Raw genomic sequence first — 26,152 nt, 5'->3', positions numbered from 1 at the left:
TAAAGTTATTTTAAGTCATGGAGATTGGTTAACAAATATCCTAAGAAAGGTAGTACTTCTTATTAATTTCTTAATTTTCTTAACTGGGTTTAAAATTGCATTTTTCACCTATAATCAGTAGTTGCTTGACTTTTCGGTTGTGTCATGTGCTGTTTATCAAAATGTGTATACTGCATTTACTAACATTGTAATACTATTATTTTCTAGGCAATGGATGGTAATTTGGAAGCTATATATTTGGACTATAATGCTACAACTCCAGTTGATCCTGATGTTACTGATGTGATAACCCAAACTATTAGTAAGGTGTGGGGTAATCCAAGCTCCTCAAATAGGTTTGGTCAGCAAGCGAAATCTGTTATAGAAAATGCTAGAAACAAGCTTGCAACCATGATTGGAACTCTTGGACAAAATATTATATTTACGTGTGGTGGTACAGAGGTAAAATATTATAGTGTTTATTTATTAAATAATCTTTTCATGGAAATGTGCGATCAATAACAGCAGTAGCAGATCCTGGATTTGCATTTGGGGTGGGGGTTCTCCAGGTAGAGTACCAAGGTAGGAGTACCAACGTACATTCTTTAAAGATAACCATCTGGTGGGTTTGTGGAGGAAGATAATCTATTCAAATGAATTCACTGTTCATTTGGACTGCTATCTATTTCATCACATTTCTTGTGAATGTGTTGGACAAAAGGAAAGATTAGGTGGGCAAAATCATTTGATGTCCAGAAACGACTTGGAAAAATGAATGGGGAGTTGTTTCAAATAGAATATGCTAACATACATTTGCAATGGTTATGTAAACAATGCTGCTTCAAACTGAAACCAAGTTGACATCTGATATATTTGGTAGAATATACAGTGGAACCCCAATTTTATGTTCCCGGATTTTTCATTTACCCCATTATACACAATAGTAAGTTTGTGTTGTTGGTATTAAGTGAAAACTCCTTGATTATAAGGTAACGACTGACATTACTGGTGAGGTCCCAGGTGTCTAGTCATGGCTTGGGGCAAAACAACAAAGGCATAAAAAATCAGGAATCTGTTCTGTCCTTAAAATGCAGCTGCTGCCTAGTTGTCAAAATTCTTGAAACTATCATCTAAAAAAAAATTCCTTAGGTGAAAACCAAAAATTCTAGTTGCATTTCTGTTACTGGACACTGTCCAGTGGCGTCGCTTGCGGTTCACTTACGGGTGTTCGCAATATTTTTTTTTTTATACAGAATGGAGATTTACTCCTCTCCCTTGTAACTTCATCTTCAATTGAAAAAGTAAGAATAACAGTTCAACTTATTTTCAACAATTTCCCCCCAACATCATGCTATATCTGAAGTAATACAATACTTTTTTATTCAGTTAACACCCTTTTAATTACATTATTTACAATTAGTAATGGCTAGTGCACAATGCAAGATTACCATTCTTTGCAATATACTTTCTATTACATGGACCATATGTTAACCAACAACATTCATTCAGCATTGAAAGCACGTGGATTGTTAGCGGGACAGAGGGGAGGACGTGTCCAGTCCAGAAAAAAAATGTTTTGTGTATATAAGATATTTGGGTATTGTACAGAATGTCCCCTCGCCCCACCCACAATAACTTAGGTTGTGATGCTTGTGATTGAAGTATCAGTCAATGTGACATTGCTCGTATTCCTTCTTCTCTCGTGTTTCGTATTTTTCCTCCTAGCATCATTTTGCCATAGTTCAGAGAGATTGATTTTCGACCATTTAAAGCAAGGGTTCCGAAACTTGTATGCTTCATGGCACCCTTAGTGTTTCAAGATTTTACCATGGCACCCCAGAATGTAGCCCTCTCTAACACTTGCAACGCTCAGTTACTTGTAAGATTGCTTGCCATAAGTTAAAACTTAAACATGTATTTCAAATTCAGAAACAATTTGTATGCAAAAAAGTACTAAATAAGCACATATTTGAAACATTCATAGCACTGACTAACAATTCAGTGAAAATATTGGAACATTTCGCAGCGCCACAGGGTGCTGTGCCACACACTTTGGGAACCACCTATTTAAAGCGAATAGTAAAATCTGTTCATCATCATCATTAACATATTTACCCGTCGTCACCTTGTAATCGGTGGGGGGAGGGGGGTCCCAGGTTCAAAACCCGGTAGAGGCACACAGTGGTTCGGATCCCACTTAAAACTGTACGTCCAGTCCCAATTAGCCTTACTATGCATAAAGTGAACTTAAAGCGCCAAATCAACCAATCAAACATATTTACCATCCTTGATCTTATACATTGCACGAAACAAATCGTTCCAACCAATAAATTAAATTTCAATGAATGTGCGTTTATATGCACATTAAAAATTTATTTAATTTCAATTCAGGCATTGCGGATATGAAGGGTGAATTCAACAAACATACATTGTGAGGGAAATGCGTTTCAAGTTGTCAGGCACAGTGCGAACTCCACAAAACTTGATAACAGTAGATCGGAAAGTTTCCTGCATGATTTCCATATTTTTTTTGTTGAGTTTGCCCTGTGCCTCACAACTTGAAACGTATTTCCCTCACAATGTACATTTCTTGAATTCGCCCTTCCCATCCGCAACGCCTCAATTGTGATAATTTAAATGCATATATTATTTCAACTTTCTAACTTCAATAAAGAAAATATACGTATATGTAGCAAAAAATCAGCTCTAGTTTTCTGAAAGTTATATTTTGTTCTTTACAGTAAGCATATTCTAATAACATAGAGAATTGTAAAAATGAGTAACTAATATCAATTGATAACTTTTTCGGTAACAGCTATTTAGGCCATAGGACCCCATACTATTCTGAGTATAGTTACCAGAAAAATGCACGTTCAATTGATGTAAATGTAGTTGGCACTTTCCTTTGCAATTTAAGTTGGTGAGAGTTATTTTTTTGGCATGAGAGACGTCAATTACTAAAAAAGTTGAACAGTCTGAATGGCCCTTAGACGCACATGCGCAAATCATATAAACTTTGAAAGATATTATGTAACTCCTGCAGACTAGTTTCTAAAGAAAAGTCGCTCGTCACTATTCCGTGAATTTAAGCGCCCACTGGAATTTAAAATCTGCCAGGTTTAGCAACTTCTCACTAAAGTGTGCAACTATGGAGTGCCGATCTTTTCAAGTCCCCCTAGACATGCCTTGTATATGCTGCCCCCTGGTGCGAAATGTAAGAAGAATTACCGCTTGCATCAGAGTTCGCACCACAATGTGTTCACACACCGCAGTGAACATTTTCGAGGTATAGTGGCCAACAGCCCCTTAGCTGTCAGTTTGATACAACACGCACAGCAATTGTGTTCAACGCAATCCGTGAAACACCATGGGAGTCAGTGTTACCAACTATCTAAAAAAGTTATCAGATGTGAAAGACGTCGTGTCAGAGTAAATTGTGTGTATGTACTCGTACATCAAACATAGTATTTTTTTCAAATAAATATACGTATGTGTGTGTGTGTGTGTGCATTTAATATGTACATAATTTAAAACATATACATGAGTGTTCACATGCTCATGCGAACATTATCAGGCGACGCGACGCACCTGACACTGCCAACTTCCAACACTGCAGCCAAGTGCATTAAGGGCTCTGATTTGTTTTATTAAAAAATGCTAGGAAAAGTATTGCACATATGTTTTCTTATTGTCAATTGAAATAGGTAATTTGTTTTTCCATATGTAAACTACGAACTACAGAACTCTTTGAAATCACATTGGGTTAAAGTTTTCCCTTGAAATTGCATGTTGTGCCTGTGTTATATGGGTCCTGAGTTTGATTTCCAGTGGAGGCATATTGTACAGTAGTTCAGATGCCACGTCAAACTGCAGGTCAAGTCCTGCATTGTAGAACAACCTTTTGCCTACGTCAGCAGAAAATTTATGAAACTAATTTTCCTTCACCTCACAGCTCTTAGTTTCGCAGAAATGCACAGAGCAGTGAACAATAATGCAGTGCTAACACAAAATGCTATAACTAAAATCCTGTCGCATTAATTAGGTCTGCTATTCACCTTACAAATGCTATAAAACCATATGGATGGAGTGACACGACATGAGTAGCAAAGCAGTCAATAATTGAACTACCTACTGTTAGGGACAATACACATGGAGCAGTGGAAGTGGGAAGTCATAAGGTATAGCAGAATTTGGTCAGTTTCCCCCTTTTTTAGCCTAAATATATTAGCAATGTGTGTATGTATATATCTCTCAGCTGTATGATTTCCATTTAGTTCTTGATAAGTTCATCTCTGTAATGTTAGTTTTAATTAAGACAAACAGAGGTTAACCTGGAATGTTCAGTCTGAGAGTGGATAAGTATGTTTTGTATGCCCATAAATTAGATATTTTATAACAGTATCATGAAATTTTTTGGGAGCAGTGTCGTGAGTGTATTTGGATAAATCTCTGCAGACATTATTCTTCCTGTAAGTGGCAAGTGCAAATAAAATTAGGAGTTGATGCATCCATTAATTTTGAAAGAACAGAAAAATTTTATGGATTTATCAATTTACCCATATTTGTTAAACATTTGGCATAAAGCACATGTTAAATATGCAGAGAAGTTAAAATTAATAAAATATATAGACAAATACCAAACACTATGCATGATAGTGATAGTGTATGAATGATATGTATGTGCATTTATTTGAAATTTAAGAATGGTCATATTGAGGTGAAACACAAGTTAGGTTGGTTGATAATCTTATCTATTCAAGTAATTAGAGGGGTGTAAGGGTTATGTTTAATTTTTGCAGATACTTTGTATGTGTGTAGTAAGCTTTGATATTGTATGTACTTTAAAACTACTACCAGATAAAGTGAAGAATGTGGGGTGCATCCATAAAGTAAGTTGTAATTGCTTACAAGAAACAAAATTATTGTCAAAATACTTATTGGCAATAGATTCTGAGTATGTACCTTCAACTGCTTTTTCACATGTAGCCCACCACTGTTGAAGCATTTGCCATAGCAGATCACCAGCTTTTGTATTTCCTTCATTGTAGAATGATGACACCTTTGATGGAAACCAAGTGCCACGAAGAGTATTTTTCAGATGTCAGAACAGCCAGCTTGTTTACATTTAGTAGTCAACTTTTGATCTCTCTCTTGAAGTTCAAATGCACTTCGAGACGGGAAAGTTCAAAGTACTACAAAACTAAAAATCAAAGAAAAGAGACCCAAAGCAGTGATCTTCGCCGACAGCCATGGGCGCTACCTGGCCACCAATATGAAAGATTTTCTACCAGCAATGAATATATATGGTTCAGTGAAACCTGGGGTAAAGTCAAAACATGTACTAGAAGCAGCAAGGAAGGAGTGTTCGAGGTTCAGCTCAAATGACTATGTTATTATAGTCACTGGCTCCAATGATATTGCGACAAATCAGGGCAGCGATGCAATAATGGCAGTACGTGACTCACTAGGTTCACTGACTCATACAAATGTAATTGTAACTACTATACCCCACAGATATGATCTCATCCCTCAGTCGTGTGTAAACATCGAAATACAAAAAATAAATAAACAGATGAAGAACACTTGTAAACACTTCAAAAATGTAACCATAATCGACCTTGACACCATGAGCAGAGAATATCATACAAGACATGGACAGCACTTGAACCACAAAGGAAAACAGTATGTATGTCAAATGATCCATGGTGTTATTAACAGAAAATCACAGGAAAATCAAATCATCCCACTCTGCTGGAAAAAGTGTACTGACACAAGGAAGTGGATAAGTGGAGCAGCGCTAGTTGAATCCGACAAGGGAAAAACACAGAACACTTTGACAGACAAACAACAAGAGCAGCAATGAAAATGATAGGGTGGGTGTAGAAGCTAGCGACATTGCTATGAAAGCTGTGAGTGATATTGGTTTCATTGAAGAGAAAAGGCAGCATGTCGAATGCTCTCCCAGCAGAAGTGACGGAGCTCCAACACTGTCAAGAAGGGAAAAACGTGTACCACAAAAATTTCATGAAGATCTTTTATTTTAGAACCAAGTGTCAAGAGTGATGATAAAAAAACAAAAGAAGGGAAAGGTACTCATGTTAAAAAAGTAAATGCAAAAGAAAACACATTAAATATATTTCATCAAAACGTACAAGGCCTTACCACAGCAAAAACGCTTAATATAGAAAACACAAACCAAACACACACAAACAAAAATGAACAACTTCTTATCTCTGAAAACAAAAATATTTTTAGGTTAATGAGTCAAAATTTTCAGTCATTAAGGAACAAGGTCCATGAGCTGGATGTGATTCTTGGTCCCTCAAAGAAGTCCCACATATAATTTGTGCCACTGAACATTGGTTGCGAGAAGAAGAGTTTTCTTCCACAAAAATCCCAAATTTTAATTTAGCCAGCGCATATTGCCATAAACAACACAAACGAGGTGGTGCTGCCATACTAGTTAAAAGCAGTATACCATATGAAAACGTAACAAAAACGAATTACTTAAATGAAGAATTCAATTTTGAACACACAGTAGTGAATTTAAAATTACAACAAAATGAAGCAACAGTAGTTTGCTTATACCGAACACCAGATGGACATTTAGGCACATTTTTTGAAAAATTAGAAACAATGTTGTCCATTTTACTACATAAGAAACGACGCATTATAGTGATGGGCGATATAAACATAGATTTTTTAAAAAAACAGTTCGGAAGAAAATTAACTAAATACAATTCTAACCTCCCATAATTTGATTGCAACAATAAATTCACCAACAAGGATAGCACCAACAAGTAAATCATGTATTGATCAAATAATAATTAACCAAGATTTTTTTGAATACACCACATCTATTTTATCTTTAGCCTTGTCCGATCATGAAGCAGTTTTCATAAGTGTCCATATACCAGAGAATATAAAAGAAAAAACTGCAAAACATATCACTACTGTAGAAAAAAGAAAATTCACCAAGGAAAATATAGGAAACTTTGTATATTCATTAAAGGAAGAAAACTGGACTGATGTGCTCATGGAGGAAAATTTAAATACAAAAGTAAGCTTATTCACGAAGACAGTAAAATATCATTTTGAAGTAGCATTTCCATACAAAACATACAGACAACCCCTAAATCAAACAAAATCAATTTCCTGGATAACTAAAGGGATAAAAGAGTCCTGTGAAACAAAAAGAAAATTATATAAAGAAATCCAGAAAAACAAGAATCCCATACTTAAAGACCACTACAAAAAATATGTAATTATTCTCAGGAAGGTAATAAACAATGCTAAGAAATTGGCCATTGCAGATAAAATACGCAAATCTGCTAATAAATCAAAGAAACTATGGGAAATTGTTAATGATGAAACTGGTAAGAAAACAAAGAACGTGAATGAAAAGATAGAAATTATGGCTGATGAAGAGAAAATAAGCAATCCCCTTGATGTAGCACAAATTTTTAATACATACTTTGTGAACATTCCCAATACCGTAAATAAAAATGCAGTAATCTCTACACCTAGATTAAGAACATATTTCAACAGTCCCAGAAACACAAACACTATGTTTCTCACACCAGTAACTGAGGGAGAAGTCGAGAAGGTAATTATAAATTTAAAAAATAAGTATTCATCAGGGCCAGATTAATTTTCAAGTTCTCTACTAAAAAAATGTGCGAATAGTATTTTACAACCACTAGTAAGTATTTGCAACACATCTTTAGAAACAGGTATTTTTCCTAATGAGTACAAAATAGCAAAAGTGAGACCATTATTCAAGATAGGCAACAAAGAAGAATGCTCAAACTATAGGCCAATTTCTCTTTTATCGGTCTTCTCTAAAGTAATAGAGAAAATTATGCTAAATAGTAACTTTCTTAGAAAAATACGACATCTTATCCAAACATCAATTTGGATACCAAAAAAGTAAGTCAATATCAGAAGCTATTTTTTAATTTACAAATAACATACTAAAATCGAGAGACAAAAAAATGCATGTGCATGGATTATTTTTAGATTTCACCAAAGCATTTGATTTGGTTCAGCATGACATTTTACTAGATAAAATGGACCATTATGGTTTAGCAAAAAAATGGTTCACCTGTTATTTAAAAGACAGATGTCAGTATGTAGATATTAATAAAATCAAATCAGACCAACTGTTCCTCAATACAGGTGTACCGCAAGGCTCAATTCTAGGACCAGTTTTATTTTTACTCTACATAAATGATCTTCCAGAAACCTTATCAGAGTCTCAAAACAATACTTTTTGCGGATGATACAAATATCATAGTAAAAAGCCTGGAATATGAGCAACTTCAAAAGAATTCCATTTCAACAACAACACAACTAAACACCTGGCTAAACAACAACAAGTTTTCCCTGAATGTTAATAAAACATTTCTAATAAATTGTAATCCAGCAAAACAAATAAAAAACTTAAATGTGATTATTAACAATGAAGTTGTCAAAGAATGCAATGCAATAAAATTCTTAGGAGTATGGATAGACACAAACCTGTCTTGGGACATGCATATTACTAATTTAACTCAAAAGTTAAGCAGGCTCTGCTAAATGCTGAGAATTTTGAGAAATGTTTTAACTTTGAATGATTTAAGGACAGTATATTTTGGACAGATTCAACCTGTACTCACATATGGTATCTCTTTCTGGGGCATTGCACCCAAAATGCACAAAATTTTTATTTGGCAAAAACGCATATTAAAAATTATGAAGAATGTATCCCTCTCAAACCCAACAAAACAAATTTTCAATGAATTTCAAATATTACCTCTTCCATGTCTGTACATATTAGAAACGTTGTACTTTATTCATACAAATTCTAAAATCTTCTCAAAAAATCTGGACATACACAAGTACAGCACTCATATGCATAACACCTTTCTACTGTCCGCACATCCAAAACACATAGTGGTCTAGGATTGCAAGGTGTAAAACTCTATAACAAGCTGCCAGAGGAATTCAAGAATCATAATCCAACCAAATTTAAAATAACAGTAAAAAGCTTGCTTATGAAGTATTTGTTTTATAGCACAGAGGAGTACTTAGATCATATTTTTCATTAATAGACATAACCTTTGACTTTTCTTGTATTTTTATGTTCACTAATAGCCATAACCTTTGATTTTTCTTCTATTTTCTATGTTATTCCATACTCTCTTATACTTTTTAATATGCATAAGTATGTGTTAATTCCTTTGTACTCAAAATCATACATGTAATTTTATTTTATACTCTTTATACTTTTTAATATGCTTAAGTATGTGTTAATTCCTGTGTACTCAAAATTATACATGTAATTGACCTATCTCATATCATAGTGCCTTTGTCAATGCCATCTGATCGTCATTCATTCTCATGTTTATGATTAACCAAGAGTGGCAGAACATTGGCATAAAGTAACAAAAATACAGATGCAGAAACACATGAAAATCATGTGGTCCTAAGTCTGAGCTTGAGGCAGGGGGATGATCAAATTTGTTTTGATTTGCATGTTGTGATGAGATCCTGAGTTTGTGCTGCAGTGACTGGCCAGGTATTCTCATAACAGAACACTTTGAGTAAACAAGCTGCCTTTTGCTCTGTATTGCAAAAACCTCATCACACATGCTCAGAATTATGGTATCAGTGCAATGTGGTCAGACTCGTGCATGGCATGTGGCAGCCATATGAGGGAAAACAGAAACTGGTACTCCATTCTGACAAGTGCTGTAATAATGGTGGAAACTAGTTTGACAAGTATTTTTCGTTTGTTTTTTCATCTAAGTGATTGAGATTCAATGTAAGACGTACGTATAAGTTGTTCTTAGTTTGAGTTTGTTCATATTAATTGTCTTAATAATGTCTGTTTTGTTCATCATTCACCATACTATAGGAATGTTTTATTGTTTCTACATGCTTGACTACATGAGAGTAGATTATTTTATATATTATTTACTTTCAGGCTAATAACATGGTAATCCACAGTGCTGTTCAGTATTTTACCGAGCATGCAGCTGGAAATAAAAAATATTCAAACGAAAAACCTCACATGATTACCACAAATGTGGAGCATGATTCAGTTCATTTACCTCTACATCATTTGAAAAGTAGTGAGAAAATAGGTAGGTCTTTCTGGAGTGTGTCTGAGGTAGAAAACTAAATATGCATATTTATTACATATGTAAAGTTTTGTGTTTCAGTGTTGCAAATTTGATAGTTTATTTTGCCCGATTAATTTTGAAGGCTCACTGCCTTCATTCGTTAAGGAAGATTTCACACTGTAGCAACAAACGACAAGCAACATGTATCGCTTGGAAGCGAACCCTCACTAATCAATGGAACCTTTCGAACCAAAGCAACACGACAAGCTGCACGTGTCACTTGTTGCTTGCGTGTCACTCTGACTGGCCCGTTTTCTCAATACTGTGCATTGTGTCACCATTTGCTCTTGTTCACACATGTGCAGTGAATGGTTTGCTTTAGACAGAATGGGCTAGTATAGCTTGTTGCTTGCAGCTTCGGTGTGAATTCTTCGTGTTACTTGCAGCTTGCCATTTTGGTGTGAATTTTCCCTTAGGGTAAGACATCTGGAATGGAGATGGTAGTGCATCACTTCTTTGTTTGTTCCCAGCAGCGGTAGTTGCTCTTTTTCCTGTCTAACATCGCTTGTGTGGTGTGGTGTGCTGTGCTTTCTACTGGCAGTTGTTTTGGCTTCTGTCATCTGGTGACATTGCCGGGTGGTGATTGGGGTTTGGCTGTCTGATGCATTATGTTTCTAGGTGTGGTGTGGTTCATGTTCTTTGGGAGGGTGAAGGGAGGTCGAGTGGGGTGACTGCATTTTTTTTATTATTTTTTTTTTCGTGGTCTGGGATTGTTTGAAGAACGGGATGCCAGGCTGGGTGTCTGTCTAGGTTCAGTGCTGGTTTCTGTTGGATTTATTTATTTATTAACCAGTTGCCTATAACAGAGCGAATGCTCCAATTACAATAGGCATTATAATTTGCTATATACAATATAATTTACATAAATATGTAATACATGATACAAACACATAGTAATTATTACACAAAACCTTAGATAAATACGAATACAAAAAGTTATACAAATACAAAACTAAAGGACAGAAGAAACAAAACATAAACAAGTAACAAACTAAAAAAGCTTGGGAATAATAAAGAAATTATACGAATACCACTATTTAAATAAAAAATAGGAATAATCAATAAAAGGCAAAAGTTCAAATTTGAATTCGTTTATATGTATACAAAATTTTAAACACTATAAATTGTATTTGAGACTATAAATATATCACTCTAGAATTGGATCTGTTTTATTTGTATATTATATCTAATATGTTGTTTAAACTATATAGATAGTTTTTAATATTAAAAGCAAAATCCAAATCAATTCCATTCGAGACAATATTATTATGTTTACTTAATAATCTAATGATTGGAGAATTTTGATGGAATTTTGTGTTTGATTTATTGCAGTAAAATGGTTGTCTTACTCTTAATACCTTATAATTGACGTTAAAGTTTATTAACTGTAAAAGATTTTCACACTCAAGTATACCATTGATAAGTTTGTATAGGAATATATGGTCAGCCGTTTCGCGTCTTCGTTGAAGTGTATCACATGAGAATTCATTTAGTAATTTAACATAGGAGATGCGATCTGCATATGAAGATCTCTTGTATTTTTTGTAGTAAATATGTCGTAAAAATTTATTCTGAATTTTTTCAATTTTATTGATATGGCATGAGATATATGGGTTCCATACCGTACTCCCGTATTCTAATTTTGCTCGTACAAGATTATTAAATAAATATACTAAAGAGTTGATATTAAATAAATCTTTGGAGTTTCTTAAAACAAAGCCAAGCATTTTATAAGAGTCGTTAACTACTTTTTCAATATGAGTATCAAAGGTGAGTTTGTTGTTTAACCATATTCCTAAATCCTTGGTAATGCTTTTTCTACTTAAAGAATTACTGTTAATTGTATATTTGTGAGTGTATCTCATATGTCGTCGAGCAAAAGAAAATACAAAGCATTTATTGACATTAAAAGAAAGCTTATTTGTTTGTGACCAAACGTAACAATTATTTAAATCAGATTGGAGAGCTAGACAGTCAGTCTCATGATTTACTCTCTTGTATATTTTTACATCATCGGCAAACAATAAGCACTTGGAGTATTTAATTGTTTGTGGTAAGTCATTAATATATAATAGAAAAAATAAAGGGCCCAAATTTGAACCCTGTGGTATGCCAGAGTGCACAATAAACGGAAAAGAGGTTACCTGATTATATGTTACAAATTGGGTTTGATTACTTAAATAGGAAGCTACTAGTTTTAATAAACTTATGAAAAAGCCAAAGTTTGATAATTTCTGAAGCAAAATTGAGTGGTCTAATTTGTCAAAAGCTTTGGCAAAATCAATATATATTACATCTACTGGGGATCCCTCATTAAATGAGTCAAAAACAAATTGGGTTAATGTGATCAAGTTAGTTGTATTGGCATTGGTTTATTTGATAGTATTTTCTATGAGGGAGCTGGTTGAGTGAAGTATATAAATGTGGGTGAGATGGAGTGGTTTGTGGTGTGGAGGTGTTGTGAAGGCCTGGTCCTAGTTTGTCTTTCCACCCCCTCCCCCCCATTCTTGAACAGTGTGGATGGTTCCGCCATATGGCCTTGCTGGCACCAGGGGATGCAAGTTTGGGTAGGTAGTATCTCTTGAAGTTGGGTAGGGCTCTTCTGATTTGGGATACATGTTTGTTTGTCAGTCTGATGTTAAAGGGTTTGAGCGACTTGGATAATATTCCTGACATGGTGTGGTGGCATGTAAAGGCGATAAATTTTGGTTTGTGTTCTTGGTTCGGGTTATTTCTGTCTCGAGGGTATCTGAATTAGCTTTTGCTTTTGCACACCACATGGATAGAGGGCACTCAGTGTAACCGTTGCTTAGTCCTATTTCTGTAATGCATGCTATTTCATCACAGAGGTTGTCATCCATGCACCTGTGTGTGAAGGCTCTCTCATAGGTTGTCTTCCATGCAGCTGTGTGTGAAGTCTCTCTCATTAGGGTTACCAGACACACACATTCAAAAAGGAGGACAAGGCATGGCGAAAAAGGAGAACACAGACATAAAAAAGAGGACACTGCAAAAAATTGCAGCACATTTGCAATTACCATCAATTTCATAAATTCCTAGGTATATAAAATGTGCTTCTTCCAACGTAACAACAATCTATTCCAGCCCTGGATCCCTATTTTTACAAAACAATATTGATCCTGTTTATAGTACTTCTCCTTTGTATAGACTAGTGCAACTGTAGGTTGGAATTGATTTTCTGTGGGGTGGGATACCCAACTGAAATTCGCCCCTACCAACTGTAACTTCTGGATCTGCCACTGTTTTCCAGTTCTGGGATTCAAACCAGGTGCCTTTTGCATCGTAGCGCTGTGTGCTAACCACCCTGCCACGGAGCCTGGTACTTTGGTATTTCGTAAATGTAAATATTACTTACTAATCAAATTTCTCATTACGTGTTTCTGCGTCGCGTATGTATGATTCGAGAAGGAACTGGAGTCTGGGACGCGTTGTAGGCTCATTTGGACAAAATGATAGTGGTTGAGCTCCCAGGTGCTCAATGAGCATTGCTAGAATACTTATTGCACCTCAAGTGATATGCTTTTCATGTAAAATAACACCTGGTTGATGGTTATGGGTGGAAGCATTTTTCCAAAAAAGGACATTTACCAATTCTTAAAAAATCTGCCCAGATGCTGGACAGACACCTAAAAAAGAGGACATGTCTGGATAAAAGAGGATGTCTGGTCACCCTGTCTCTAATAGAAGTTCATCCAAACTCCAGCTTCCTGTTTTGAGGGCTGGTTGGATTTTGGGTGGATGTACCGAGTTCATGAACCTGATTTCCTGTGTACGGAGGTGATGAATTTGTCTTGATGGCATCGGGTGTTTAGGTCGAGATAGTTGAGGTGGCCATTTTCTTCTTTCTCTACAGTGAATTTTATGTTGTTGTGTATGTTGTTGAGGGCAGTTAGGAGGCAACTTAGGTCCTCGTCCTGTTTGTAAATGACTAGGGTGTCATCAGCATATCTTCTGTACCTTCTTCTTCTTCTTCTTCTAAGGCGCTACAGCTCTTTATGGGCTTTGGCCTGCTCATTTACATCCTTCCACTCTTCTCTACTCAACGCACATTTCTTCCAGTTCTGTATCTTCAGTTTTCTTATGTCATTTCTGACATCGTATATCCATCTGGTTTTAGGCCTTCCTTGTGATCTTGTAGCAACATGTCTCCAATTCTAAATTTGTTTCACAATTCTTTCTTCAGGGATTCTTTCAATGTGAGCCAACCAGCTCAATCTTTGTGATTTGATAAATCTTCTTATATTCTTACTCTTTATTAATATTTCAAGTTCTTCATTTGTTTTTATTCGCCATATATTATTAGATTGTCTCGTTGGGCCATATATTTTCCTTAATATCTTTCTTTCAAATATCATTAGTTTTCGAGTTATATCTTCTTTCAGCACCCAGGTTTCACAGCCATATGTAACCACAGGTCTTATTATGGATTTATACAGCTTTAATTTTATTTTTCTGGTAACTAGTTTGGATTGGAATATCCTCTTATTCGCATAAAATGCTCTGTTTCCAGCTGCAATCCTTTCTTTAATTTCTTCTTCGATTTCATTGTTTCCATTTACTATTGACCCAAGATATTTAAATGACTGTACCTGCTCTATGTGCATTGTATCTATATCCTCTTTTTGTTTTCGGATTTTTCTTCTTGTACACCTCATATATTTTGTCTTTTTTTTGTTCACTATTAATCCATATTTCATTGCCTGTTGCTTTAGTTTCACTAGTGAGTCCACCATTGATTGCTTAGTTCTTGTAATAATTACTATGTCGTCTGCATATGCACCGACCTGTCTTAATCTTGTTGAGATGTTTCCTCTGATTTCCAACTTCTGAATTATTTCATCCATGACTATGCTAAATAAAATTGCTGATAATGGGTCTCCTTGTTTTACTCCTCTATTTATTGCAAATTTCTGACTAAAATCATTGTTTCCTTTTACTACTGCTGTAGTGTTTTGTAATGTCATCTTTATTAATCTTATTAGTTTGTTTGGGACATTAATTTTCTTTAGACATGTAGGAATTATATTTCTATTTACTGAGTCAAATGCTTGCATAAAATCGATAAATATGTTATGCAATTCGATATTATATTCATAACATTTTTCATATATTTGTCGCAGTATGAATATATTGTCAACTGTAGATCTATTTGGTCTAAATCCCATTTGATATTCGCCCAATTTGTTTTCTGTAATTTCGGAGATTCTATTTTGTAGAAGAATTGCAAAGATTTTGTATGCGACATTCAAAAGCGTAATTGGTCTGTAGTTATTACACTGCAACCTGTCTCCTTTTTTAAAAATTGGGCATATGATACCATGTAACCATTCTCGTGGCATTTCCTCTGTATTCCATATGTTGAGTATCAAATTATAAATTTTATTCCTTATCATATAACCTCCATGTCTTATCAGTTCTGCTGTGATATTATCTGAACCAGGTGACTTATTCATTTTTAAGGATTTTATGATTTTATTTACCTCCTCATATGTTGGTATTGGAGTTTCAGTATCATTTTCCAATTCTTCGGATATTTCATCTTCAGACGGTACGTGTTCCCAATTTAATAATTCCTGAAAGTACTCTTTCCAACGGAGTAATACTTTTTCTTTCTCAGATATTAATTCTCCAGATGCATCTTTACATAATGAAGTTGCACGAGTGTAGTTCCCTACATGAGATGTCACAGCCTTAAAAAAATTTCTTGAATCCTTTCTTCTATGGTATTCCTCAATCTCTTTGATTCTATCATTTATCCATTCTTTTTTCTTCTTTCTGCATACACTATTGGGAATTCTCCTTTTTTTCTCATATTCTTCACAATTTGCCCTTGTGTGTCTCTGTAAACATCTTTGTCGTGCAGCATTTTTCTGATTTATTACCATTTTACATTCATCATCCCACCATTCATTCCTTGGTTTTCCATCTTGCTTTTGTATTACTTCAGTTGCTGTTTTCAGAATGACTTCTTTGAGTTGTTTCCAATCTTCATTTATGTCTTGGGTATCAATAAAGTTTTCCAAATTTTGGCTCAATTTTTTCCTATATTGTTTCAGAATTGCTTTACTATGCATATTGCTTTTATTCCATTTTATCTGTTGTCTTGGAATACTTTTTCGTACAGGTATTAATTTCTGTTTAATTACTGCCTTGACCAAAAAATGATCCGAATCACAATTCAGACCCCTCATTGTTTTTACATCCTGCACCATTTCCTTTTTATGTTCGTTTACTAAAACATGGTCAATTTGGTTGGTAGTTTTCCCATCTGGGGACACCCAGGTACCTTTATGTATCTTTTTATGTTCATACTGTGTACTCATTACAGTCATATTATTTGCAATAGCATAGTTGCATACTAATTCTCCATTATTATTGGTTATCTCATGCAATGTATGTTTACCTGTTACTTCTTTATATGCATCCTCTTTTCCTATTTTTGCATTTAAATCTCCCAACAGGACTATCAGGTCATGTCTCGGGGTTTTATCTTGCACTACTTGCAGTTCTTCATAAAACTTATCTTTAATGTCATCATCTTTCTCTTCTGTTGGACCCTACACGTTTATAAATGTCACATTACAGAACCTTCCCTTCACTCTAAGTTTAGATATTCTTTCACTACACGGTTCAAACCCTAGTACATGTTTTACCATTTCTCTCTTTACTAGGAATCCAGTTCCGTGCTGACCCGTAGTTTCTTTACAACTGTAATACACAGAGTATTTGTCTTTCTTAATTTCTCCTTGCCCTTTCCATCTTACTTCCTGTAATGCGACTATCTGCAACTTTGTTGCTAAGACTTGGTCAGCTATTTCTTGCATTTTTCCCGGTTTTAGCATAGTCATGATATTCCATGTTCCTACACAGATTATATCTTTCTTATTCCTTTTCATATGCCTAGGTCGTTTTCCATTAATCCATCCGGCTTTCTGTAATTGAGCTCTTTTAGCGAAAGGTTATTTTTATGAGACCAGGGTGCTGGCCTAGTGCTCAATCCCCATTTCTTTGGAGGACCAGGATTTTCTGTTAGGGTTTACTCCCTTAGCTGATAACACCCAGTTTAGGCGCTGTATACTCGCCTTCACCCTCCTCCGTCTGCTACAGCATCGGCCCGCCGAAGCGGGCCGTATGATCTTTTTTGCTGCAGTGCCCAGGGGTCACGCGGCTAACAGCCTTCGGGGACGTGGAGGTAGGATTTGTTGGTAGTATTGGTAGTTGTTATACCCAATGGCGTTCCTCAGTATTTACAGAGTGTTCATATCAGCATCCGAACACTCCCTGAGACCATACCAACCTTTGACCCCCATCTTCCGTACCTTATGTGTTCAAACTCTGGGTGGGTAAGTACCGATTTTTCTGCTACATGTAGTATAATGTTGGACAGGGGTGCAGAAAGTGGGTTGCCATCACTAGGCCCACTACTTATCCAACCAGAGTTTGCTTAAAAGTAGTACTTAAAATCGCTTTTTACCTCATCAATCATGAATGCATATTTATTATTGAATATAATTGTGTAACCAATATTTGTGAAATTCAGAGCTTGTATCCTCCATTAGATAAATGCAATACTGGGAAACATTACATCACCTTCAATGTAAATCTACTGCTGTTGTCAGTAGCATACGCAGGATTTCATCAAGGGGGGTGTTATTTCTAAAACTTTTTTCCAAATTCACATTACCATTGTTTTATTATACTTTAATTAAATAATAATAATCACAATTAATTAATAATACTTATAATTAATTAATTAGCTGAATTAATACTAATAATAATACAAATACCACTACTACTACTACTATTGAGTAGTAGAGATCTACATAAATATAGTATTTATGAAAACAATAGAACGAAATTACTTTCTAGTCATCCGATTTTTATCAAATCCTGGGATGGTTTGTTTCTTTGTTACGAAATAATTGTCTCGTCAACGAGGTGAGACATTTCAGGGGTGAAGAAGATCCATAAATACAAGAAAATATATTAAAATAAATTGAAATAATCAAGTATGGAACTCATCCAAGGAGCTGCGGTGATCTGGTCGGCAGAGCGTCTGACAATCACGCGGAAGATCCGAGTTCGATTCCCGAAATTGGTTGGAATTTTTCCGGCTTTTTTCCCGCATAAATGTCCCCGATAATTCACATCTGGATTATCTTACTGTTCTTACCAACAAAACATTTTACAATAGTTAAGCTTATTGTCATTTGAATAATTGTCTAGTCAACAAGGTGAGACATTTTAAAGAGACATTCAAACGAACTGCGGTAAACAATACAATGGGAAGGCGAATTGGTGACTGTATTCTTGTCCGCCTAGCCTTTGTCTATACATTAGCCTCTTACAACGAACCAACAACTTTATTTAGTTAATTCTCTGTTCACACACAAAAAAATACATGTTCGGTGAACACTGGCGTACGTAGAGGGATGGCCGATGGTGTTCCAGCCCCTACCGAAATTTTGATAAAATCAGAATTTTCAAATAAAAATGCGTTAAGAACTTTAAAAAATCAAAATGTGTAAATGCGAAACCTGTTTTAAAGTGAATCCCGATTACCATTTTTGTCTTTGAATACAATTTTAATAGATTGAAAAGCTCCAAAAATACGAAATATTTTATTATGAATCCTGCCCTCCAAATCGAAGCCATTTGCTATCAACATTTACTATTCCAGCCCCTCCAGAAAAAAAATCCTGCGTACGCCAGTGTGTTGAACATTGTGGCAACTGAGATACAAAACAACTTTTTTCTCTTTTAAATCATAGTTACCCTAACCTAACCTCAAACTCGTGGTTATTTTCAAGGCATCACCCTGAAAGACGCGTGTGTTTGCAATGCTGTCCTTTTCTCCATGCTGCATGGAAATAATAATTCAAATTATTATTATATTATTATTATTATTAATAGTAGTAGTAGTAGTAGAAGTAGTAATAGTAATATTATTGTCCCAGATCTTTGACTGAAAAATTGTCCATTTAATTTTTTTTCATAGCATTTTTCATAATATTTCACAAGCTCAAGGGGGGGGGGGTTTAAACCCCGTAACCCCCCCCCTTGCGTACGCCACTGGCTGTTGTCTCTGGATGTAAATTTATGCGTGTATTCAGTAATTGAGAAACTATACTGGCTTTTGTTTGATATTTTTAATCACTTGTGCTCAGAAATATTTTCCATAGTGTTGTTATATTTCATGTTAAGCCCATTATCCACTTCTTAACTAATTTTTAAACTGGAAATGATTCTTCTCCTTGCTTCCGAACTGGTCAACCAATCAACTAGTTCATGTCCTGCATTAGTTACTGATTCTGCACTGCTGAATTTTAGTTGCAGTCAGAACCAACCTTCTATCACATGGCTGATATGGTGCATTGCCTCAAAGGAACCAATAGCTTTACCAACTTTGTGTGATATTAAGTAGTGTGTGTTTCAAAAATTAGTAGTCAAGTAAGTAGAACATATAATTTGATTTAAACTAGTAATGGGATTTCCTGTAAAGTGTAAATTGGCAACTATACATGTATATTTATCGTGTCTTTTTAGATTTGACCATAATTCCTGTTTCTGCACGTGGACATATTTCTGTAGAAGATGTCATATCTCATATCAGGCCATCTACATGCCTAGTAACGGTTATGCTTGCAAATAATGAAACAGGGATAGTTATGCCAATATCTGAAATAAGCCGGTAAGAAAACTGATATTCTCAATAAATGTTGATTTCAGAACTCACATTTCTGGACTGGATCTGCAGTTTAAAGTGGGATCTGAAACACTGTGCTATGTGCCTTCACTGGGCATCAAACCCAGGACCCCTTGATTACAAGGCAATGACATTACCACTATGTCATCAGGAAGACTGGGATATTATACAGGTTGTCTAGCTGTCAAGAAAGTAATGAAAATCAAGAGAAAGTAAAGGAATCAACAAATAAGTCAAGAAGTCAATAAAAAGTCAAAAATTTTTACTTGTGGTCAAGAATTTTTGCTATCACAATGACTGTTTGATTTATTTTACTTCACTTTCCTGCACCTTATGGCTAATCGCAAAGATGAGGATGAATGGTGGTAAGATTAGATGGATGAAGGGACAATCACAAATATATAGGGGCAACAACGTAAGCCCCACATAGGATTATATTGGCTGTGAGTTCAGAGCCTCGCTAGTCTGTTAAATGGAGTCCAGAATGCATTAATAGATAAAGCAAGTCTAATTCTCTTGTTAAATACGACTTCAGTTTTCATCTTAACTGGCCTTTGGTAGGTTTTTTCGTGAAATAAATATTTATTTTCTTAATTGATAATTTACAACTTTACCTAAGTCAGGCTTGTGTAAATAAAGGTTAAGTAAAATAGAAAGTAGGTCATGAAAAACTTAAGAATTTTGAATTTTTTATTTTGGTAGACACCCTGTTATAGGGTATGGTTTACAGTATGGTCAAATGGATAGTGCTTTCATCTTTGAGAAAAGTGGTCATGGTATTAACATCAAGGTTATCTGGATTTATTTTTTGTGCTGGCATTGTGAGTATAATTGTGGAGCTATCTGAGTGTAAAGAAATAAGACTCGAGGGTTTTAGAGCTTCAGTACATGTTGTAGACAATGAATATCAAGCTGCTCTAATTTGAGTAATGCTTCAGGGGAGGGGATCATTGCCATAATTGTTAATTCAGGGTGGCTACTCACTGGAATTCCTTGAATTCCGGGAATTATGCGTGAATTTTATTAGTCCAAATCCCATTGAATTAATACATATTTATTAATGCTCTAAGGCAAGTTTTTTCACAGTTTAGCTTCTTTTTTATCGAGAAAAGAAAAGAAAAGAAAATTGTGTGGAAAATAAAACAGAATTCTCTCAGTCTGTTTGGTTTGTTACTGTCCTTTGCAGAACAATCTATCTGACATACGGAAGATTATTGCAAGATAAGATATCTTGAAGTTGGTTAGGTAAATTTGAAATTCTTATACAATTTACAATGTCTCGTAGATTACTATATCCCGTAAAATTTTTGACTTGTGTTTATCGATGTATTTCTAGTTTGAGTATGCAAAATGGGAAATGCAAACTCCGCACCTTAAATTAAATATGCATACATTTCAATGGAATTGAATTAGAATTTTTGGACACATTAGAATCGCACAGGCCCTTTATATTGTTAATATATTTGTGTGTGTGTGTGTGTGTGTAAGAGATGAGAGGTGATAATACGTAAGGTTGAAAGGGAGAAAACATGTGCTTGATATACCCTTGAATTTTTGGAAAGTTCTTGAAAACCGGGAGTTATACTTGAATTTTATCATGGTCCTAGAGTGGCGACCCTGTAATTGTAAGGTGTAAACCAAGGTGGATTGATTTAAATCAGGTGATTTTTTTGAAAAAATCATTGATTTAAAACACTTGAAATAAATAATTTATAAAATAATGTACATAAGGATTTTGTAGATATCAGAATCACTTTTAGTGAATGTACATTAATCTCATAATAATTTAATAGTGTTTATTAGGCTCTAAGAAAACAAAGAAATCAAAATCAAAATATATGTACTGATGAGGTGAAGCTCATCGAAAAGATATGTAAACTGTAAACACACTTAAATTCTCTTGATTTAAAATTAAATAATTTTTATAGATTTTGTGTAGAAAAATATACAAAATACTAATCATGTTAAACTTTAATGTGTCATTATCATTAAACTGTAAATGAACATAGTAGCTGATATTTTGCATACTATCATTAAAAAAATTGCCAAAATTCAACTACAAGGCTTTAAAAAATATTTTAGGTTACAATTATAGAGTGCATCCAGAATGCTTTATTTTCACTGGAAGAAAAGTTACTGAAATTATGTATTATAGTTTCATAAACACAATCAACAAACATTTTCATAGAGGTTCATATGTGTAGTATCAGAAACAGAAAAATGTATATTTACATAAAAAAAATTATTTTAAAGTCTTCACATATTTTACAGAGGTGTTTACTAGAAAAAGCCTTTCAATAAAAAATACATATATATACAGCATGTAACAAAAGTCCAGGAACACTTTAAAAAATATATTGTAGCCAAATGAGTAGCATTACAAAGTGACAAAGTACATCATTTCAAAGAGTAAAGTTGTAAGTTTTTCTCATTGCAGGTGTTACGTGTAATTTTAAGTGTAATCTGATTTATATAAAAAAATCAACAAGAAATATTTTTTAAATAAAAAAACATGATTTTTATTCACCCTGGTGTAAACTTTTGTTTACATATCGCACATTTATTCTAGTGAGTGAGTAATGGCAGCCAGGCATCTATGTATCAAGCAGAAAGCCTTTCTTGAATAGTTTATAGAGGCAAAATTTGCAACAACTGTTGTAAGCCCATAATGTATGATAGCTCATTGGTGACGTATTAAAGACTCAATATACATGTGACTAAGGTAGGGTATGCCATTGGCTAAGCTTCTGCGCTAGTTGAGCGAGGAGTTTGGCGTGGCAGATCCTTGCCGACTGGGGGAGACATAGGACTAACTGGACACAGGCTGAGTATACTGTATTTCCATGTATCACCCTTTTTGGGCCTGCATGGCCAGGTGTAATTTGCCTAACGTTAATATAGTTATTTCGACTTCTTAAAAGTGCTAGAGAAGGCTTTTGTTTTTTTTAAAAGGTAGATTGCTCCGGGTCATGTTGAATGTGGGGGATTTGGGTGGGGCTGCAGTTGGCTCGGACTCGTATAGCCGTTACTTACTGACTTTTGACAATCTAATTGGACGGACTGTTATAATTTAATTGGGAGATAATACATAGTTATTTTTGTTGAGTTAACTAAAATGTGGTTCTTAGGTGTTTTGATTGGGTATGAATGAACCATGTGATGCATATATAAATTTGGAAAGTATATTTAATGATATGATTTGTTATTAAAGATTATGGTTGAAAGAATATTAAGTTTACATTAAATAGTTTAAATACCTATTGAAAGATAATTAACTTCCACTGCACAGATAATATAATCCTCGTCTCACTTCTTTATTATTTATAAAGGGGAAATAAGAGACGTACAGGATTATACTGTGCAGAGATAATTTAGATGTATTGGGCACTGGACAGGAAGTCTTTGTGCGATATTACCAGCAACAGTTCTAGCCCACCAGCACCAGTTGTCCTAAGAGAAACAACTCTGAGCATACAGAGGGCACAGTCACTCGTGTCTGAAATGCTGCAACAGGGAGCCTTGTTTTATCATAGGTGGTTACTCGTTACAGATGAGTCATATCACATGTAAAAAACGTTGTGTCCAGATACTCATGCAACCCAGACTTTGAACATAAGTCACTTTTGTACAAAGCAATAGAGACTTGAACCTTGCACTGGGTATTCCCATTTGTCTATGTAGATAGTTTTTATACATTAAACAAGAAAATTATTCTCTGCATGAACATTTAGTATTGAAGAAAAGGAAGGTGTAAAACAGTTTTTGTACAAAGTAGAAACAGATAAAAGGCAGATATGGAGTCGCTTGCAAAAATTTTCAATATGCATTGCTGCTCCCTGTGGGTATTTATTGAATTAACAACAGAATGATAACAATATGCATTTTATGTAAACTCCTTTCTTTCACCTGAACATTGATTGAATAGTGTAGCCAGATGTTGGTCACACCTGGTACTCCCATCTGATGTAATCAATATGTTGCCCGTGCACCTTGTAATAAAAAAAACAGCAATTCAGCACAATAGTAACATGCAAAGGCAAACTTCTTCGCGTTTTTTTTTTTTTTTTTTTAAATAGTTCACAAGTCCATAATGGAAAAGAAGAATGTGTTTACAGTTTTAGGTGGAACTACAAGGGGTACAAGGGAGGACATGTCATGGTCTTCCAGACTTCCCCATGCAGTGTCTGATGTGATGAACAACATTCGCCAACCAACTGCAACCATTTGTGGAAAAAATCAAAGCCATTTTCAAGAAACTTGGATCACTCGCACCAGAGTGTTACATGGTACAAAAGAAATTTAAAAGACAGTTGTGAGTTCAGGCTGAAAATCAGGTTGAACCTTGAACTTTGTGATAATGAATCAGAACCTGAATTTATTTTATTTTTAATAAAGCAAGTTTCATATTATGTACATTTGTAATTTCTATTATTATTTTGTTTTATAGAGCTATAAGGAAAGTAAATAAAGAGAGGAAACATGCCGGAAACTGCCCAGTACTTTTTCATACTGATGCTGCACAAGCAGTTGGAAAGATCTCTGTTGATGTGAACTCGCTGAACGTTGATTATCTCACAGTTGTAGGACATAAGGTAAATTACACAATAACTTAATCTCTTGGTCTGCACGAGGGGGTGCTGATAAATTCTTGGCTTTACCCAGAAATAATTGAGATAGAGTGATAGTACTACATATTTATTCAACATATTCCCCCTAAGCCTAACACATTTAGCACATCTCTTTCTGCAACTTCTGTAGCCCCTGCAAATAATAGTTCTTTGATTGCTCTCTGTGGCTTCAATTACATCAGAAATGTCACTAAATTGATGTCCTTTTAGATGTTTTTTTCAGGTGGGGGAAGAGGTGATAATCAGAGGGGGCTAAATCAGGTGAATAGGGTGGGTATTTGACCAATTCAAAACCCCAGGAATGGAATTTGTCCATCACAATGTTGGCCTTGTGTACTGTGCATTTTCCTGTAAAAACAAGATGCCTTTCGTCAATTTCCCTCTGTGTTTCTTCTTGATAAGCTCCATTAATTGACCCAGAAGGGTTGCGTAGTATTCACCAGTTATCATAGAACCAACCTGGAGGTAGTCCAGCATCAAAATCCCATCCCTGTCCCAAAGCATTGACACCAACATCTTCTTGGATGACTTTTGTGCACAAAACTTCTTCGGACGGGGTGACCCCTTGTGATGTCATTCCATGGACCGATCCTTGGTGTCGGGATCATAGATATGTAGCCACATTTCATCCTCAGTCACTAATCTGCCAAAAAAATCCTCCACACCAGCACGAAATCGAGCCAAAATGGCCTCCGATGACTTCACTCTCTGTCGTTTTTGATCAGTGTTCAAGCATTTCGGAACCCATTGGGCAGAAAGTTTCCTCATGTCCAGTGCATTATGTATGATGAATCCTACACGTTCCCAGGAGATGTTCATTATCTCGGCAATCTTTTTGGCTGATATTCACCGATCCATAAGAATAATGTCATGCACAGCATCACATGTTGCCTGATCCGTCACTGATGAAAGGCACCCACTGCGGACCTTGTCTTCGATGCTGAAATGTCCAGTCCTGAATCGAGCTCTTCAGGCTTTTATGGTGCTGTATGAAGGATACTTATCTCTCACAGACTTTCCTTGGAGGAACAGAAACTTGATCACACCCCGTGAAAATGACTTGTGCCTCCGCCGTGACTACTTCAAACCTGAAAAATAGAAAGAATCTATTATGGGAGGAATATTATTTTTGAACCATAACATACTCATATTACACACTTTCAAATGTTAGATGAATCGCGATTGGGAAACGATGGGAAGAGAGCAAAGCCAGAAACTTATCAGCACCCCCTTGTATAATAGATTTTCTTTAAAAAAGTACTTACATTTATCGTAAATGTTTACTAATTGTCTAGCTGACCATTCACAAATGTATTGTCGCATATTAAATAAAAGTTACAATATTTACTCATAAGCAGTGTATAGTGTTGAATTAATTATCTTTATAAGTAACTTACGGTTTACATTGAGATTGTCACCTTTGTTGGCAATATATAAGGGTCAGTTAGTGGAAAACAAGCCACCTAGCATGTCTCGACGTGTAGATGCCGTGGCTCCACGAAACTCCTGCACTGGAAGAGGGTTCCATTGTCGCCTGGTAGATGGCAGTCGTATCGCAGGCTTGTGCAAAGCAGAAGTGCAGACATGTGAAGTGTAGACGTGCAGGGACTTGCCGTCCGGCATGTCATGGAGGTCAGTGAGGAAGAGCAGCT

General features: G+C 35.3%; 1 protein-coding gene across 3 annotated transcripts in view; it reads left to right on the top strand.

The window, feature by feature from the left end:
- LOC145986420 (selenocysteine lyase-like) overlaps window positions 1-26,152 on the top strand; it is a 51,178-nt gene that overhangs the window by 11,001 nt on the left and 14,025 nt on the right. For 2 of the 3 annotated variants that reach the window (XM_083120414.1, XM_083120415.1), the window contains exons 2-5: window positions 208-441; window positions 9,947-10,106; window positions 19,713-19,857; window positions 24,320-24,464. In XM_083120414.1, the coding sequence (XP_082976540.1) occupies window positions 208-441; window positions 9,947-10,106; window positions 19,713-19,857; window positions 24,320-24,464 (684 nt within the window). The remainder of the gene's footprint in view (window positions 1-207; window positions 442-9,946; window positions 10,107-19,712; window positions 19,858-24,319; window positions 24,465-26,152) is intronic. The other variant, XM_083120416.1, reaches the window with a different exon arrangement.

The sequence above is a fragment of the Lepisma saccharinum genome, chromosome 4 (assembly GCF_977018435.1).
Source record: "Lepisma saccharinum chromosome 4, izLepSacc3.1, whole genome shotgun sequence".
NCBI classification, from domain to species: domain Eukaryota; kingdom Metazoa; phylum Arthropoda; class Insecta; order Zygentoma; family Lepismatidae; genus Lepisma; species Lepisma saccharinum.
Note: the sequence above shows the minus strand (reverse complement) of the source record. Positions and strands in the feature narration are given on the sequence as shown.